The following is a 19,745-nucleotide window of genomic DNA, read 5'->3' on the forward strand; positions in this document are numbered from 1 at the left end:
TGGCAATGGCCTCTTAACTGGTCTTCCAACTGCCAGCACTGCCCTCTGTTAATAACTTTTATTTTAACATTTTTATCGTACAATTCACAAATTCTTATGGCCAAAAACCGTAGCAAATTGAATAAAAAGTAAAAGCTGCTTTTTTACTTTTTTCCACAGGTAATCACCACTAGAACAATGTGATTTTAATGTTTCCAGAGTTTTCCTTGCATTCTTCTCACATGTTGTGGCCCCGAGTAGCTGGGATTACAGGCATGTGCCACTATGCCTGGATAATTTTTGTATTTTTAATAGAGATGGGGTTTTATCATGTCGACCAGGCTGGTCTCCACCTCCTGACCTCAAGTGATCTGCCCACCTCAGCCTCCCAAAGTGTTGGGATTACAGGCGTGACTCACTGTGCCCGGACCACTTTGCCTCTTCAAGCCTTAAAGAGTATTTAGTTTTCCCTGGGTGTGGTGGCTCACATCTGTAATCCCAGCAATTTGGGAGGCTGAGGTGGGCGGATCACCTGAGGTCAGGAGTTCAAAAGCAGCCTGGCCAACATGGTGAAACCCTGTCTCTACTAAAAATAAAAAAAAATTTGCTGGGTGTGGTGGTGCACACCTGCAGTCCCAGCTACTTGGGAGGCTAAGGCACAAGAATCACTTGAACCCAGGAGGTGGAGGTTGCGGTGAGCCGAAATTGCACCACTGCACTCCAGCCTGGGCAAGAGAGAGAGATTCTGTTTCAAAAAAAAAAAAAAGTATTCAGTTTTTAGATTAAAAAAACCACCTTTGACAAATCTTGCCTCCACAAGAAAATGAACATATATACAAAATTGGGAATATAATTTTAGGAGATTTATGGCACTTCTAAAACCACTCAGGGTCCATGGATCTTAGGTAAAAAAGAGTCCATGCCATGGACTCCTCATACCTCATCCCTTTAGCACTGCATATAGCCCTCTGTGACTTTCTGCCTACCCATCCATATTTGATTAGCAGTTTATAATCTAGTAACATACGATCTGTACTTTTTTATGGTCTGTGCTTTTTTTTTTTTTTTTTTTTTTTTTTTGAGACAGAGTCTTGCTCTGTTTCACAGGCTGGAGAGCAGTGCAGTGGCGTGACCGCGGCTTACTGCAGCCGTGACCTCCTGTACTCAAGCGATCCTCCCTCCCACCTCAGCCTACTGAGCAGCTGGGACTACAAGTGTGTATTACCACACCTGGCTTTTTTTTTTTTTTTGTAGAGACAGGGACTCACTATATTGCCTAGGCTAGTCTCAAACTCCTGACCTCAAGTGATCCTCCCACCTTGGCCTCCCAAAGTGTTGGAATTACAGGAGTGAGCCATCGTGTCCAGGCAACTGTAATGCTGTGGACTGTTAATTTCCTAATCATATAATTCTATTTCATACGGATCTTAGAATGAACTTTCTACCTCATTCAATGAGCTACCTCCAAAAAGAACACCTTGCTTAATGACTAGCTTGGGTTACAAATCTTTACTTTTGTACTCCCAAGCACCCTGGACACACATTTAGTACAGCCCTTAACATACCCTGAACAGGTTACAACTTGACTGTCCCCTGTGGATGCAGCTTCCTTGGCAGCTCTCTCAAATGATGGCTGTTGGATTTCACACGCCCTTTGTACCACTAGACCTAGAGGTGGGGTAGACATCCTGCTGGCTCATTTCATCTTCAGGCATTCTCCCTCTGTTCTCCGTAAAAACACCCAGGTTTGAAATGATGTCATCAGACTACAACAACCATTACTCCTCCTTGCTAAAAGTCACATACAAACCTTTGGGAAATCCCCTTCACTCTTTAAAGATTTTTATTCCTGTATCACTCACATTCTTTTTATCATGCCTTCTGTCAGGAGTAATTTCAGTATCTTCACACAATCTTTCCAAAATCCTAGCCTGAGAAGTTTCAGAAAGTCATATAGAAAAGCTGACTAGTCTCACTTTATGTGTATGATCACTAACTTTGGCTCTTCATACTACTGGAAATCAGACCATACTTCTTAGTGTATTCTTTCTCCCATCCTTTTAAAAGACTGTATCATACTTTATCCTCTCTCTTCAGGCTCAGCTAATCACCTCACTTTCCATTTTAGTGAGAAAAAAATATTTTTTTGAGACAGGGTCTTGCTCTGTCTCAAAATCACAATCACAGTTCCGCGCAATCACAGCTCACTGCAGCCTCGAACTCCTCAGACTCAGATGATCCTCCCACCTCAGCCTCCCAAGTAGGTGGAACTACAGGTATGCAACACCATGCCCAGCTAATTTTTGTATCATTTGTAGAGATGGGGTTTCACCATGTTGCCTAGGCTGGTCTCAAACTACTGGGCTGACATGATCCTCCCGCCTTGGCCTCCCGAAGTGTGGGGATTACAGGCGTGAGCCACAGCACCTGGCCTCAACTAATCAGAGAAGAACTTCAATAAGCTATCTTTACCACATCTACCCAGCCATAATCTGCACTGTATTCCCCACATCCTCCCCTATTCCTAGAGAAGGACTGTTTGTGCTCCTAGCTAGGCTAACCTACTGCTTATTTACTAGATCCCATCCCCTCTCAACTATAGAAGGACACTGTGCCAGCCATTCTCCTTTCTCTTGCATTATCAGATCTTCTCTTGCTGTTGAATCACTTCCATCAGTGTATGTACATAGACACTGTTACTTTTTTCAAATAAGAAAACTCTCTTGATCTCTCTACCCATCTTTGCATTTCATTTCTGCTCTAATAGCAAAACTCCTTGACAAATTATTTAGTTATTATCTCCATTTTCTTTTTCCCTTTCTTTCTTGACTCACCAATTAGGTTTTGCCCCCACCATTCCATCAAAACAGCTAATCAATGTCAACACTGACATCACATTGCTATATCCCACTGGCAATACTCAGACTTCATGTCACTTGATCTGTCTATATCATTTGGCTCAGGTGATCACATGCTATTTCTGAAATACTCTTTTTATGTGGTTTCCAGGACATATATATTCTAAGTTTTCCTCTTTCCTTTTGGGTCTCTCCTCATTCTTTTGGTCTCTGAAAACTGGAATGTCCCAGGGTTCAGTCCTTGTACCTTTAGTCCTTTCTGTCTATGTTCACTCCCTAGGTGATGACATCTAGACACACAGATTTAAGATCTTTTTATATGGTGAAAGTCCAACATTTGTATCTCTAGCCCTATTTTTTCCTTGAAATCAAGACAAACATACTGAATTATTCACACAGATGTCTGGAAGACATCTCAATATAGTTATCGAAGGTTCCCAAGGATTAAAGGTCCCAGGATCAAATGACTGTTTTTCAAAGGTAGGGTTTCTAGATGACACAAGCTATAGAAAGATTAGAGGTGGTGCTCAGAGAGCAGGAAGAAGGAAACTGAAATTATGGAGACAAGGTCTAAAGTACAGATCTAGGGCATAAGTGATTGAGGTAGGGTAGTGGAGAGGTTCACTGGAAGACAGGAGTTCAAAGAACAGAAAGTCTTAAGAACTGGAGTTATCAACTATGGGTGTATCGAAACCACCAAGAATAACACATTACAGCTCACAAACAGACTGAAAAAAAGAATAATACAGGAGTAGAACTGAAGAGAGTAATTGGAGTCAAGAGCTAAAATTTTTACAATTGCAATGTATGAAGAGTTTTACTGCTGCAATGATAGGTACTAAATGATACAAATTAATGATATATAAGATTCTAAGTATGGGGAGATTAGGGAGAAGACAGTGAAAATAATGAAAAGACAGAGGACATCTACCCTTACTACTAGACCCAATGCTTTGAGATTATGAGAAAAGGGCTAACACTTGAGTAGTCTGCAGATAATCAGTGTTCTAAGCTCTCCCTCTTCCCCTATGATTCCACTAGAACAAGAAGAAGAAAGAATGTTTAGAGAACAGATTAGGAGACAGATCTTGCTGAGAAAGAACTGGAATTCCAAAAGGTATACTGGAAGGGTTTCCAGAGTCAGGGAGGGATAAGACAGAGCAGGGAATGTTCAGAGGTTTAGATGAATTAAGCATGTAGATGATGGGGTGCGGGTAACCTGAGGGTTCCTGTGGTGATGGGCATAAACAGGAGTAAGGGATAATGAAATTAGCCCAAATAGATTCAATGCAGATAGAGGTGAGGAGTCTGTACGTGTCAGGGAGTAAAGAGGGATGGATTACTGGCTGTAAGGGATGTAGCCGTCACATGACCTGCCACCCCTCTCCAAGACTACCCAATTAGTGGCCTGGGTCTAAAACTTTCCCTCATAAGGAAGCTGTGTGGCAAGCTGTCACTTGGCCACAGATTCTTCTTCCTTATTAGCAGAAACTTTTCCCCTCTTCTGGGTATGGAGTAAACTTCTTTGTATTGCTTAAGTGTGTGTGGCATGTGGCACACGGCCAGCCCCACCAGTGTATCTGCCCACCACAGGATGGAATGGGATCTTTGCCACTGGTGCACATCACAGACTCTGATCTTGTTGTATCTGTCCTTTCTGTGAGTGAAATGCTGTTCCAACCAGTGTGCTGAATGTTGAGTCCTCCTTGACAGCTTCAAACCCAAAGAAGATGCAGTGGGCCGAGGTCTGTGGACTCCTACTGACGGCTGGCATTATTACGATCTTAGTCATCTTCCATGCAGCAGCAGTCCTCACCTGGAATTGGCAGCTGGATCTTCCTGCTTGACACTAGGGCTTCAGCTTGACCTTGAATGATAGGGACTGAATGCTTTTATGGAAGGCACACTCTTAGTTCCAGAATACTCATGTAAAATCAATTAGATGATATGTAACAAACAACATTAAAATATGCATGCCTCCTGACCTATTGATCCTACTCCTAAAAATTTATACAGTTTATTCCAAGACTTATCAATTCCATGCCTCCATATATATGCCAGAAAAAGTCTGTGTACATATATACAAAAAGAATATGAAGAAGGATGTTTCTGTAGCATTGATGACTATAATAGTGGAAAAGTATAAACAATCTAAATGTCTATGCTGGTTATCAATTTAATGCCACTAAGCTTCAAATTAATCCTTCAATACCTGCTCTGAGATAAAGAAGAGAATTCCTTTAAGCATCATCTATCCTCTACAGTGAGCATGATGTTAAACTTTCTCAGTAGAGGGTATTGGAGGCACACTGCAGAAAGAACAGGCTCTTGGTGCTAATTCTAGCAACTGCATTATCAGTCAGTGGTGTGGGAATGTGGATATGTGGGTTGCTCTGCCCCAATCACACAGACACCTTTCCACAGCCTTACCTACAAAGACACTGTGTGCTCCAGGCCTGTCCCCACTGACTCTCTCTGTTTGCTTGCTCAACACCCTGACCCCCAGGATTTGTCTTTCACGTCCTTCCTGAGGACACAAAGTGCTCACAGCAGCACCTCTACTTTCTCTCTCTAGGCCTGACCACTGGCTGAGACTCACCTGTGCTCCAGAGGGCTATTCCCTGATTGCTGAGTAACTGTGGACCAGCTTTGGTCTGGGCAAACCAGAAAACATCTCTGCCATCCAGTGGGCTGCAACTACATCCAGTGGGCTGCAACTACAACAAGGCCTGAATCCAGCCTAGAGAATCCTCCTTCCAAGTTAGTTCTTCCTTGAGAACTCTCCTTCAGCTCTATGGTACCCTATGGAAGTTAGGCTCTTATTGTCATAGTTTGTATTACTTTTATTAAAACTTTTTAAAATTGCTTGTCTGTTATCTGTCTCCTGATTGGGCCTAGACTGATGCAATATTCACCAATAAGAAAATGAATACATTGTGGTACAGTTATACAATGAAATACTCTACAAGTTATAAAAATAAATAAACTGACTTCCAGTTCTGGCCTGGCATGTAAAGAGCTTAGGAGTTGCCACTCTGTTTTAACAAGTAAAAAGCTGAACAAACTGGAGAAAAAAACAAAAAAACAAAAAAAACACTTCTTAGTCTGTCAGCGAAGTGACATCACAGGATGAACCATTGCCCCCAAAACTGGACAGACAGACAGCAGACACAGTGAGGTACAACTTACCAGAGCAGAAATTCCTTTTTTTTTTTTTTTTTTTTTTTTTGAGACAGAGTCTTCCTCTGTTGCCCAGGCTGGAGTGCAGTGGTGCGATCTGGGCTCACTGCAAGCTCTGCCTCCTGGGTTCAAGCCATTCTCCCCCCTCAGCCTCCTGAGTAGCTGGGACTACAGGCACCTGCCACCACGCCCAGCTAATTTTTTTTTGTATTTTTAGTAGAGACAGGGTTTCACCACATTAGCCAGGATGGTCTCGAACTCCTGACCTCGTGATCCGCCCACCTTGGCCTCCCAAAGTGCTGGGATTACAAGCGTGAGCCACCGTGCCCGGCAGGAGCAGAAATCCTTAAGCAGAAACCTCCACAGCAACCAGTGCCAGGGCAGGAAGACCTGAACTGTAACTGAGGAATTGCTGGAAGCTCAGTGTGGATTATGCTGAGAGTTAAAAACTCCACGGGGATCTAGTCATGGGGGGGCTCCCAAATTTTTGTAAGTTTTATCCAAAGGAGCCTTACTGGATCCTCACAGTGATTACTGAAGAAAATCTCATGATTCCAGCAGGAGGAGGGAAAAGGAACTGTTTTGATACGCGCCAGAGCATTCTGTTCTTAACAAGCCTGTCCTTGGGAGAAACTATTTTGTTTGCATCTAACTTGCTGAGATTTTATCAATGCCAGCTCTACTTGGGGGAAGAAATACCCAATTCCAGCAGCCAAGAACCATCCTGTCCCAGCTACGGTGTGGGGGAAATACTGAGAAGCACTGGAGAAGTTCACAGTCCAGGGACAAAGGCTCATCAAAAGACTGAGACCTAGTCACAAGACTATAGAACAGCATTCCCCAACCTTTTTGGCACCAGGGAGTGGTTTCATGGCAGATAATTTTTCCATGGACCAGGGAGTGGGGAGGCAAGGGGTTTACAGGATAATTCAAGCACATTACATTTATTGTGTACTTTGTTTCTATTATTATTACACTGTGATGTATAATGAAATAATTATACAGCTCACCATAATATAGAATCAGTGGGAGCCCTGAACTTGTTTTCCTGCAACTAGATGGTCCTATCTGAGGGTCATGGGAGACAGTGACAGATCATCAGGCATTAGATTCTAATAAGAAGTGTGCAACCTAGATCCCTTGTATGCACAGTTCACAATAGGGTTCATGGTCCTATGAGAATCTAAATGCCGCAGCTGATCTGACAGGAGGCAGAGCTCAGGCAGTAATGTGAGTGATAAGGAACGGCTGTAAATACAAATGTAGCTTCACTTGATTGTCTGACGCTTACCTCCTACTGTGTGGCCTGGTTTCTAACAGGCCATGAGAAGTACTGGTCCGTGGCCCAGGGGTTGCAGATCCCTGCTATGGAACACTTCTCCTCCCCTACACCTTACCAATACATTACTAAAAGCCTATTTATCACAGCTACTTTTACTCAGTTCATCTCGTCCACCTTTTAACAAAAAAATTACAAAGCTCACTAAAAAGCAAAAAATAGTTTGAGGAGACAGAAAAAGCATCAGAACCAGAGTCAGATATGACAGGAATGTTGCAATGATCAAGACTAGGAATTTTTCAAAACGATGATTAATTATGCTAAGCACTTTAATGGGAAAAGTAGACAACACGCAAGAACAGATGGATAATATAAATAGAAATTCTAAGGAAGAATCAAAAGAAAATGTTAAAGATCACTGTAACAGAACTGAAGAATGCCTTTGATGGGCTCATTAATAGACTGAACACTGCTGGGGAAACAATCTCTGATCTTGAGGATATGATAACAGAAACTTCCAAAACTAAAAAGCAAAGAAAAAAGGACCGAAAAAAAAAACCAACACCAGAACATCCGAGAACTGTGAGACAATTACAAAAGGTGTGACACGTATGTAGCAGTAATACAAGAAGAAAAAGAGAGAAAGGAAGGGAATTATTTGAAGCAATAATGACATAAAATTTCCCCAAATTAAAGTGAGACACCAAGCCATAAATTCAGGAAACTCAGAAGATACCAAGCAGGATAAATTCAGAAAAAAACTGCACTTAGACATATCATATTCAAACTATAGAAAACCAAAGGTACACAAAAATCTGAAAGAAGCCAGAGGGAAAAAACACCTTATCTTCAGAGAAGCGAAGACAAGAATTACATCCAACTTCTCACAAACCGCACAAGCAAGAAGATAGTGGAGTGAAATATTAAAACTGTTGAGAGACAAAAAAAAAAACAACAACAAAAAACAAGCAAGCAACCTAAAATTCTGTACCCTGTGAAATTATACTTCAAAGGTGAAGAAGAAATAAAGATTTTCCCTAACAAAAAATGGGGGATTTTATAGCAGTAGATCTGCCTTGCAAGAAATGTTAAAAGAAGTTGTTCAGAGAGAAAATTATATAGGGGAGAAACTGAACTCTACATGAAACAAGCAAGCACACTGGAGAAGTGATGAAGGTAAACTAAAAACTTGTTTTTCTTATTCTTAATTTGTCTAATAGATAAGTCTGTTCAACATAATATAGGATAAGTATCCCTTATCAGACCAGAAGTGTTTTAAATTTCAAATTTGTTTTCTGATTTTGAAATATTTGCATTATACTAACCAGCTGAACATCCCAAATCTGAAAGCCCAAAATCTAAAAGGCTCCAACAAGCATTTCCTGTGAGGTTCATGTTGGTGCTTAAAAAGTTTTGCATTTTAGATTTCAGATTTTTGGACTGGGGGTGCTTAATCTGTAACAGCAACAATGTATGTGATTAGGTATGCTTTTACATACATTATGCACACCTGTACACACATGTGCTTATATATAAGTGAAATGAATGACAGCAAAATTACAAGGTACTGAAGAGAGGATTTAGGTGTATTTTGCCATCATAAGGCAAAGTGGTATAGTGGTATTTGAAGGTTGATTTGGATTACAGTGGACCTTTGAACAACACAGGTTTGAACTGTACAGGTTCACTTATACACAAATTTTTTCAGTAAAAGTTGTATGCCTGCCACTCCTGCATCCCTTTCCACCTCCTCCACCTCTTCTGCCTCTGCCACTCCTGACATAGCAAGACTAATCCTTCATCTTCCTCAGCCTACTCAATGTGAAGATGATGAGGCGAAGACCTTTATGATGATACACTTCCAATTAATGAACAGTAAGTATATTTTCTCTTCCAGTGATTTTCTTAACAAATTTTCTTTTCTCTAGCTTATTTTGTTATAAGAGTATCGTATATAATACATAAAACATACAAATTATGTGTTAATTAACTATGTTATCAGTAAGGCTTCTGGTCAACAGCAGGCTATTAGTAGTTAAATTTCGGGGCAGTCAAAAGTTATATGCAAGGCCAGGTGCAGTGACTCACGCCTGTAATCCTAGCACTTTGGGAGGCGGAGCCAGGCAGATCACTTGTGGTCAGGAGTTCAAGACCAGCCTGGCCAACATGAAACGTCATCTCTACTAAAAATACAGAATTAGCTGGGTGTGGTGGCACATACCTGTAGTCCCAGCTACTCGGGAGGATGAGGCAGGAGAATCGCTTGAACCCGGGAGGTGGAGGTTGCAGTGACCCAAGATCGCACCACTGCACTCCAGCCTGGGCGACAGAGTGAGACTCTCTCTCAAAAAAAAAAAGCCTGCCTGGGCCTCCCCAAAGTGCTGGGATTACAAGTGTGAGCCATCGTGCTCCGCCAGGAATTGAAAATTAAATGAGATACAACTACGCATAGATTAGAATGGCCAAAATCTGGGAGCCTGAGAGCTCAAGGCTGTATTGAGCTGTGACTGTGCCACCATACTCCAGCCTGAATGATGGCGTGAGACCCTGCCTAAAAAAAAAAAAAAAAAAAAAAAAAGACCCAGATTCACACACTGACACCACCAAATGCTGGCAAGGATATGATGCAACAGGAGCTATTCATTTACTGCTGGTGGGAATGTAAAATGGTACCACCCCTTTGGAAGGCAGCCTGGGAGTTTTTCTTTTTCTTTTTATGAGACAGAGTCTCACTCTTTTGCCCAGGCTGGAGTGCAGTGGCACAATCTTGGCTCACTGCAACCTCCACCTCCCTGGTTCAAGCGATTCTCCTGCGTCAGCCTCCCACGTACCTGGGATTACAGGTGCACACCACCATGTCTGGCTATTTTTAGTAGAGACGACGTTTCACCATGTTGGCCAGGCTTGTCTTGAACTCCTGACTTTAAGTGATCTGCCCACCTTGGCCTCCCAAAGTGCGGGATTACAGGTGTGAGCCACCACGCCCAGCTTGAAGAGTTTTTTTTTGTTTGTTTTTTACAAAATCAAATACACTCTTACCATTCAATATAGCAATTGTGCTCCTTATTTACCCAAATAAGTTAAAAATTAACGTCTACCCAAAAACCTATACACAGATGTTTATAGCGGCTTTTTCACAATTGCCAAAACTTAGAAGCAACCAAGATGCCCTTCAGTAGGTGAGTGGATAAAAATAAACCGCGGTATAACCAGACAACAGGATATTATTCAGAAAGAAATGAGCTATCAAGCCATGGAAAGACGTGGAGGAAACTTTAGTACGTATTACTAAGTGAAAGAAGCCAATCTGAAAAGGCTATTGTATGATTCCAACTATACGACATTCTGGAAAAGGTAAAACTGTGGAGACAGTAAAAAGATTACTGGATGCCAGGAGTTAAGGGGAGAAAGAAATAAATAGGCAGAGCACAGATAATTTTTAGGACAGTGAAAAGACTCTGTATGATACTATAATGGTAAGTGATAATGTTGCCCAGACACACAAAATGTATACCACTAACAGTGAATCTTAATGTAAACTAGTGCCTGGGTGATGTGTCAGTGTAGGCTCATCAACTGTAACAAATGTAGCATTCTGGTAGGGAGCTGATAATGGGGAGCCTATACATAGGTGAGGGCAGGGGGTATATGGTTTATCTCAGTATCTTCCTCAATTTTGCTGTGAACCTAAAACTACTCTAAGAAATAAAGTTTATTAGTTAAAAAAAAATAAGGTAGTGAGTTTCCATTTCTCAAATGGCTGGGTATGTACCTACTGAACTGACATTACTGACACTGTAACCTACTTATGTAGTAGATATTTAATACTGAATTGAACTGTATGGAATAAATGAACCTACTTTCAAATTAACAGGCCTCATACTATTCAACAGATTCAAAACTTAAAAGTGATAGTAAAGTGTCATGGCATATCCTGTGGATGTAAATTTCAGGATGTATAAGATTTGAGGGGTTCCAAGATGGCCGAATAGGAACAGCTCCAGTCTACAGCTCCCAGCGTGAGCGACGCAGAAGACGGGTGATTTCTGCATTTCCAAGTGAGGTACTGGGTTCATCTCACTGGGGCTTGTCAGACAGTGGGTGCAGGACAGTGGGTGCAGTGCACCGAGCATGAGCCGAAGCAGGGCGAAGCATCGCCTCACCTGGGAAGCACAAGGGGTCAGGGAATTCCCTTTCATAGCAAAGCAAAGCTGTGACAGACAGCATCTGGAAAATCGGGTCACTCCCACCCTAATACCGCACTTTTCCAATGGTCTTAGCAAACGGCACACCAGAAGATTATATCCCGCGCCTGGCTTGGAGGGTCCCATGCCCATGGAGCCTCGCTCATTGCTAGCACAGCAGTCTGAGGTCGAACTGCAAGGCAGCAGCAAGGCTGGGGGAGGGGCACCCACCATTGCTGAGGCTTGAGTTGGTAAACAACGCAGCCAGGAAGCTCGAACTGGGTGGAGTCCACCACAGCTCAAAGAGGCCTGCCTGCCTGCCTCTGTAGACTCCACCTCTGGGAGCAGGGCATAGCTGAACAAAAGGCAGCAGAAACCTCTGCAGACTTAAATGTCCCTGTCTCACAGCTTTGAAGAGAGTATTGGTTCTCTCAGCACAGAGTTGGAGATCTGAGAACGGACAGACTGCCTCCTCAAGTGGGTCCCTGACCCCCGAGTAGCCTATCTGGGAGGCACCCCCAAGTAGGGGCAGACTGACACCTCACACAGCCGGGTACCTGAGACGAAACCTCCAGAGGAACGATCAGACAGCAACATTTGCTGTTTTGCAGCCTCCGCTGCTGATACCCAGGCAAACAGGGTCTGGAGTGGACCTCCAGCAAACTCTAACAGACCTGCAGCTGAGGGTCCTGACTGGTAAAAGGAAAACTAACAAACAGAAAGGACATCCACATCAAAACTCCATCTGTATGTCACCATCATCAAAGACCAAAGATAGATAAAACCACAAAGATGGGGAAAAAACAGAACAGAAAAACTGAAAATTCTAAAAATCAGAGCGCCTCTCCTCCTCCAAAGGAACTAAGCTCCTCACCATCAATGGAACAAAGCTGGACGGAGAATGACTTTGACAAGTTAAGAGAAGAAAGCTTCAGACGATCGAATTTCTCTGAGATAAAGGAGGAAGTTCGAACCCATTGCAAAGAAGTTAAAAACCTTGAAAAAAGATTAGACGAATGGCTAACTAGAATAACCAATGCAGAGAAGTCCTTAAAGGACCTGATGGAGCTGAAAACCATGGCATGAGAACTACATGATGAATGCACAAGCTTCAGTAGCTGATTCGATCAACTGGAAGAAAGGGTATCAGTGATTGAAGATCAAATGAATTAAATGAAGTGAGAAGAGAAGTTTAGAGAAAAAAGAATAAAAAGAAATCAACAAAGCCTCCAAGAAATATGGGACTATGTGAAAAGACCAAATCTACATTTGACTGGTGTACCTGAAGTGATGGGGAGAATGGAACCAAGCTGGAAAACACTCTGCAGGATATTATCCAGGAGAACTTCCCCAACCCAGCAAGGCAGGCCAACATTCAGATTCAGGAAATACAGAGAACGCCACAAAGATACTCCTCCAGAAGAGGAACTCCAAGACACATAATTGTCAGATTCACCAAAGTTGAAATGAAGGAAAAAATGTTAAGGGCAGCCAGAGAGAAAGGTCAGGTTACCCACAAAGGGAAGCCCATCAGACTAAAAGCTGATCTCTCAGCAGAAACTCTACAGGCCAGAAGAGAGTGGGGGCCAATATTCAACATTCTTAAAGAAAAGAATTTTCAACCCAGAATTTCATATCCAGCCAAACTAAGCTTCATAAGTGAAGGAGAAATAAAATACTTTACAGACAAGCAAATGCTGAGAGATTTTGTCACCACCAGGCCTGCCCTAAAAGAGCTCCTGAAGGAAGCACTAAACATGGAAAGGAACAACTGGTACCAGCCACTGCAAAAACATGCCAAATTGTAAATACCATCGAGGCTAGGAAGAAACTGCATCAACTAACAAGCAAAATAACCAGCTAACATCATAATGACAGGATCAAATTCACACATAACAATATTAACCTTAAATGTAAATGGGCTAAATGCTCCAATTAAAAGACACAGACTGGCAAATTGGATAAAGAGTCAAGACCCATCAGTGTGCTGTATTCAGGAAACCCATCTCACGTGCAGAGACACACATAGGCTCAAAATAAAGGGATGGAGGAAGATCTACCAAGCAAATGGAAAACAAAGAAAGGCAGGGGTTGCAATCCTAGTCTCTGATAAAACAGACTTTAAACCAACAAAGATCAAGAGAGACAAAGAAGGCCATTACATAATGGTAAAGGGATCAATTCAACAAGAAGAGCTAATTATCCTAAATATATGCGCACCCAATACAGGAGCACCCAGATTCATAAAGCAAGGCCTTAACTTAGAGACTTACAAAGAGACTTAGACTCCCACACAATAATAATGGGAGACTTTAACACCCCACTGTCAACATTAGACAGATCAACGAGACAGAAAGTTAACAAGGATATCCAGGAAATGAATTCAGCTCTGCACTAAGTGGACCTAATAGACATCTACAGAACTCTCCACCCCAAATCAACAGAATATACATTCTTCCCAGCACCACACCACACCTATTCCAAAATTGACCACATAGTTGGAAGTAAAGCACTCCTCAGCAAATGTAAAAGAACAGAAATTGTAACAAACTGTCTCTCAGACCACAGTGCAATCAAACTAGAATTCAGGATTAAGAAACTCACTCAAAACCGCCCAACTACATGGAAACTGAACAACCTGCTCCTGAATGACTACTGGGTACATAACAAAATGAAGGCAGAAATAAAGATGTTCTCTGAAACCAACGAGAACAAAGACACAACATACCAGAATCTCTGGGACATATCTAAAGCAGTGTGTAGAGGGAAATTTATAGCACTAAATGCCCACAAGAGAAAGCAGGAACGATCTAAAGTTGACACCCTAACATCCCAATTAAAAGAACTAGAAAAGCAAGAGCAAACACATTCAAAAGCTAGCAGAAGGCAAGAAATAACTAAGATCAGAGCAGAACTGAAGGAGATAGAGACACAAAAAACCCTTCAAAAAAATCAGTGAATCCAGGAGCTGGTTTTTTGAAAAGATCAACAAAACTGACAGACTGCTAGCAAGACTAATAAAGAAGAAAAGAGAGAAGAATCAAATAGACACAATAAAAAATGATAAAGGGGTTATCACCACTGATCCCACAGAAATACAAACTACCATCAGAGAATACTACAAACACCTCTACGCAAATGAACTAGAAAATCTAGAAGAAATGGATAAATTCCTCGACACATACCCCCTCCCAAGACTAAACCAGGAAGAAGTTGAATCTCTGAATAGACCAATGACAGGCTCTGAAATTGAGGCACTAATTAACAGCTTACCAACCAAAAAAAGTCCAGGACCAGATGGATTCACAGTTGAATTCTACCAGCGGTACAAGGAGCTGGTACTATTCCTTCTGAAACTATTCCAATTAACAGAAAAAGAGGGAATCCTCCCTAACTCATTTGATGAGGCCGGCATCATCCTGATACAAAAGACTGGCAGAGACACAACAAAAAAAGAGAATTTTAGACCAATATCCCTGATAAACATCAATGCAAAAATCCTCAATAAAATACTGGCAAACTGAATCCAGCAGCACATCAAACAGCTTATCCACCATGATCAAGTGGGCTTCAACCCTGGGATGCAAGGCTGGTTCAACATACGCAAATCAATAAACGTAATCCATCATATAAACAGAACCAAAGACAAAAACCACATGATTATCTCAATAGATACAGAAAAGGCCTTCGACAAAATTCAACAGCCCTTCATGCTAAAAACTCTCAATAAATTATGACAAACCCACAGCCAGATTTGAATGGGCAAAAACTGGAAGCATTCCCTTTGAAAACTGGCACAAGACAGGAATGCCCTCTCTCACCACTCCTATTCAACATAGTGTTGGAAGTTCTGGCCAGGGCAATCAGGCAGGAGAAAGAAATAAAGGGTATTCAATTAGGAAGAAAGGAAGTCAAATTGTCCCTGTTTCCAGATGACATGATTGTATATCTAGAAAACCCCATCATCTCAGCCCAAAATCTCCTTAAGCTGATAGGCAACTTCAGCAAAGTCTCAGGAAACAAAATCAATGTGCAAAAACCACAAGCATTCTTATACACCAATAACAGACAAACAGAGAGCCAAATCATGAGTGAACTCCCATTCACAATTGCTTCAAAGAGAATATAATACCTAGGAATCCAACTTACAAGGGATGTGAAGGACCTCTTCAAGGAAAACTACAAACCACTGCTCAATGAAATAAAAGAGGACACAAACAAATGGAAAAACATTCCATGCTCATGGATAGGAAGAATATCCTATCCAATATCATGAAAATGGCCATACTGCCCAAGGTAATTTATAGATTCAATGCCACCCCCATCAAGCTACCAGGGACTTTCTTCACAGAATTGGAAAAAACTGAAAAAACTACTTTAAAGTTCATATGGAACCAAAAAAGAGTCCGCATTGCCAAGACAATCCTAAGCCAAAAGAACAAAGCTGGAGGCATCAGGCTACCTGACTTCAAACTATACTACAAGGCTACAGTAACCAAAACAGCATGGTACTGGTACCAAAACAGAGATATCGACCAATGGAACAGAACAGAGCCCTCAGAAATAATACCACACATCTACAACTATCTGATCTTCGACAAACCTGACAAAAACAAGAAATGGGGAAAAGATTCCCTATTTAACAAATGGTGCTGGGAAAACTGGCTAGCCATATGTAGAAAGCTGAAACTGGATCCCTTCCTTACACCTTATACAAAAATTAATTCAAGATGGATTAAAGACTTAAATGTTAGACCTAAAACCATAAAAACCCTAGAAGAAAACCTAGGCAATACCATTCAGGACATAGGCATGGGCAAGAACTTCATGTCTAAAAGCAATGGCAACAAAAGCCAAAATTGACAAATGGGATCTAATTAAACTAAAGAGCTTCTGCACAGCAAAAGAAATCACCATCAGAGTGAACAGGCAACCTACAGAATGGGAGAAAATTTTTGCAATCTACTCATCTGACAAAGGGTTAATATCCAGAATCTACAAAGAACTCAAACAAATTTACAAGAAAAAAACAAACAACCCCATCACAAAGTGGGCGAAGGATATGAACAGACACTTCTCAAAAGAAGACATTTATGCAGCCAATAGACACATGAAAAAATGCTCATCATCACTGGCCATCAGAGAAATGCAAATCAAAACCACAATGAGATATCATCTCACACCACTTAGAATGGAGATCATTAAAAAGTCAGGAAACAACAGGTGCTGGAGAGGATGTGGAGAAATAGGAACACTTTTACACTATTGGTGGGACTGTAAACTAGTTCAACCATTGTGGAAGACAGTGTGGCGATTCCTCAGGGATCTAGAACTAGAAATACCATTTGACCCAGCCATCCCATTACTGGGTATATACCCAAAGGAATATAAATCATGCTGCTATAAAGACACATGTACACGTATGTTTATTGCGGCACGACTCACAATAGCAAAGGCTTGGAACCAACCCAAATGTCCAACATTGACAGACTGGATTAAGAAAATGTGGCACATATACACCATGGAATACTATGCAGCCATAAAAAATGATGAGTTCATGTCCTTTGTAGGGACATGGATGAAGCTGGAAACCATCATTCTCAGCAAACTATCGCAAGGACAAAAAACCAAACACCGAATGTTCTCACTCATAGGTGGGAACTGAACAATGAGAACATTGGACACAGGAAGGGGAACATCACACACCAGGGCCTGTTGTGGGGTGGGGGGATGGGGGAGGGATAGCATTAGGAGATATACCTAATGTAAATGACGAGTTAATGGGTGCAGCATACCAACATGGCACATCTATACATATGTAACAAACCTGCAAGTTGTGCACATGTACCCTAGAACTTAAAGTATAATAAAATTGTCTATAAAAAAAATATTTGAGGATATAATCTAATGCCATGTGGGATCTGCGTGGAACAATCAGTGCTGCCTGTCTCAACAGCTGGATAAGTATAGTCTACAGTCACAAACTGGGCTTTTATGTCCATTCTTGCCCCCTAGATTTTCTGCAGTGATTTGCTAAGAGATAATACAGATGCTAACATTTGTAAAGTACTAAGCATGTTACACACATTAACTCAAAGCTGGAGTCTACAGATCCAGGCAGGCTGAAAAGGCCAGGTGGTGTTCTCAATCAAAGCCACTTGAGTAGGAAGATTTAGTTCTAAATGCTAACTGTGGAGAATCTAAATAGAGAGATAATCATCTAGAGAAGAGCAGCCAGTAGTAACTACTGCTCAGTACTCACATTACAGTTGTGCAACTATATACAAGGTCTAGACATGTTAAATTTATTCCTATATGATAAAAAGGTCAGGTCAGATAGACGTATGCTGAGTTTCTCTAAAAATCTAGGATGTGCTGTTTGAGCTAATCCAGCTAATCTCAGTCAATTTTTTTAGAGGAAAGCACCTAAGCACAATGAGAGCTTTGCTTTAAAGGTCAAGTATGTCTCCAGTTCCCTGGGATCCCTGTTCTCTTGGTGGTATCTTCTAAAGTGACAGCTTGTGATTGAGAGATTTACTGATTCTTGGAAAGGGGCCATCATCACACTAAAAGGCTGGCTTCTAGGCTAAGAGAATCTGAGCCAAAGAAGGTGAGATCCTTCTCCCAAGGACAAAGTTCAGTTTCAGAATCACCAGACTCTCAGGACCCTCAAATACCCCACATGTACCCTCACTTTCTCCCTCCAAAGACAGTAAACTGTGAGCAAGGAAACAAATCCATGGAGAATATACACATCTTACTCAGCTTGATGTTGACCCATTTCACTGCTTTGATATCCTGCTTTAACGCCCAAAGACAGACAAGGTCCAGGCTTAGGACAACAGTGACCATGGCTTTCTATGCCCAGGCAGCAAGCTCTGAACAGTTCTAAGTCTGTCAACTGCCACTAACTGTAGGTTTAGATCTTCCATTATAAAGAGTGTAGCAATGAACTGCACAGAAGTGCTGCAGCCCTTTCAGCAAAGCTGAGTCCCGTGGCCTGGTTCCCCTGGGATACAAGAATATATCTTCTACACAGAAGCACATGGCTGACTCTGATGAGGTTTTTCTTCTGCCCCTCTCTGGGAAGGACAATGTGCCAGAATCAATGGAAGCCTCGTATTTTTTTTCTTTTTGAGATGGGGTCTCATCCTGTTGCTGCCCGGGCTGGAGTGCAGTGGTATGATCTCAACCTCCATGGGCTCAGGTGATCGGGCGATGCTCCCACCTCAGCCTCCCAAGTAGCTGGAACTACACGTGTACACCACCATGTCCGGCTAAGTTGTGTATTTTTTGTAGAGACGGGGTTTTGCCATGTTGCCCAGGCTGGTCTCAAACTCCTAAGCTCAAGCAATTGGCCCATCTCAGCCTCCCAAAGTGCTGGGATTACAGGCGGGAGCCACTGTGCCCAGCTGCCTCATAATTTTTATCTATTCTTCAGAGCCATGTAAGTCAGTCCTTACACTGTCGGGAAGAGCCCATATTCCAGGGCTAGAGCAGCCTGAATCCATGAGGTCATTTGCTTTAATTCCAGTATGTAATATCAGTATCATTATGAAACAAATACTCCAACCCGGGTGCAGTGGCTCACACATATAATCCCAGTACTTTGGAGGATGAGGTGGGAGGATCACTCGAGCCTAGGATTTCAAGACCAGCCTGGGCAACATAGAGAGACCTCGTTTCTATTTAAAAACAAACAAACAAACACATACTCCTCTTGCTTTTGTTATCTCCTAATCTAAGAGCAGGAAGGTTAACAGGAGTCCCATTAGACAAAAAACCCTCTCTGTGAACCCTAATCCTTGGGCATGGTAGTACAAAATATTAGTGGACTCCTCATCAAATGACCCAAGACGAATGGAGCTATAACACACTAGAACACACTAGAACAGAGGCCATAAACCCAGGACACATACCTGGCCCCAAGATATGTACAAGACTAAAAGGAATGTTGAGAGAACAAGGTAAGAAACAACTAAGAGTCAAAAGCAGGCTAACTCATTCTCGTACAGAAAGCAAGCCCATGAGCTCTGTCTGCTTCAGTCAGCCAAGTAAAGTGACAATGTAATATACGGAACTGCACAACATGAGAAGTAGGAAAGAAATTGGGTATCTGTGGCCACTCTTTCACTCAACCTTTCTTAACCTTCAAGCACTCACCTGTGTGGCCATGGAGTGGTGAGTGTGGCCGTGGTAGTGTAGGTGATGTGCTAGAGGTCACAATCAAGCTCTTGCGGTTACTTGTCCGACAACTGCAATGAA

The 19,745-nt window shown here is 42.0% G+C and overlaps 1 protein-coding gene across 15 annotated transcripts in view; it reads right to left on the minus strand.

The window, feature by feature from the left end:
* Positions 1-19,745, minus strand: part of MAST2 (microtubule associated serine/threonine kinase 2) — a 240,300-nt gene that overhangs the window by 59,437 nt on the left and 161,118 nt on the right. For 13 of the 15 annotated variants that reach the window (XM_055347842.2, XM_019017688.4, XM_055347839.2 and 10 more), the window contains one exon: positions 19,644-19,735. In XM_055347842.2, coding sequence (XP_055203817.2) covers positions 19,644-19,735 — 92 coding nt within the window. Of the gene's footprint in view, positions 1-18,241; positions 18,389-19,643; positions 19,736-19,745 lie in introns of those variants that run through there. The other 2 variants (XM_055347838.2, XM_055347830.2) reach the window with 1 other exon arrangement.

This window comes from Gorilla gorilla, chromosome 1 (assembly GCF_029281585.2).
Source record: "Gorilla gorilla gorilla isolate KB3781 chromosome 1, NHGRI_mGorGor1-v2.1_pri, whole genome shotgun sequence".
In the NCBI taxonomy this organism is placed as follows: domain Eukaryota; kingdom Metazoa; phylum Chordata; class Mammalia; order Primates; family Hominidae; genus Gorilla; species Gorilla gorilla.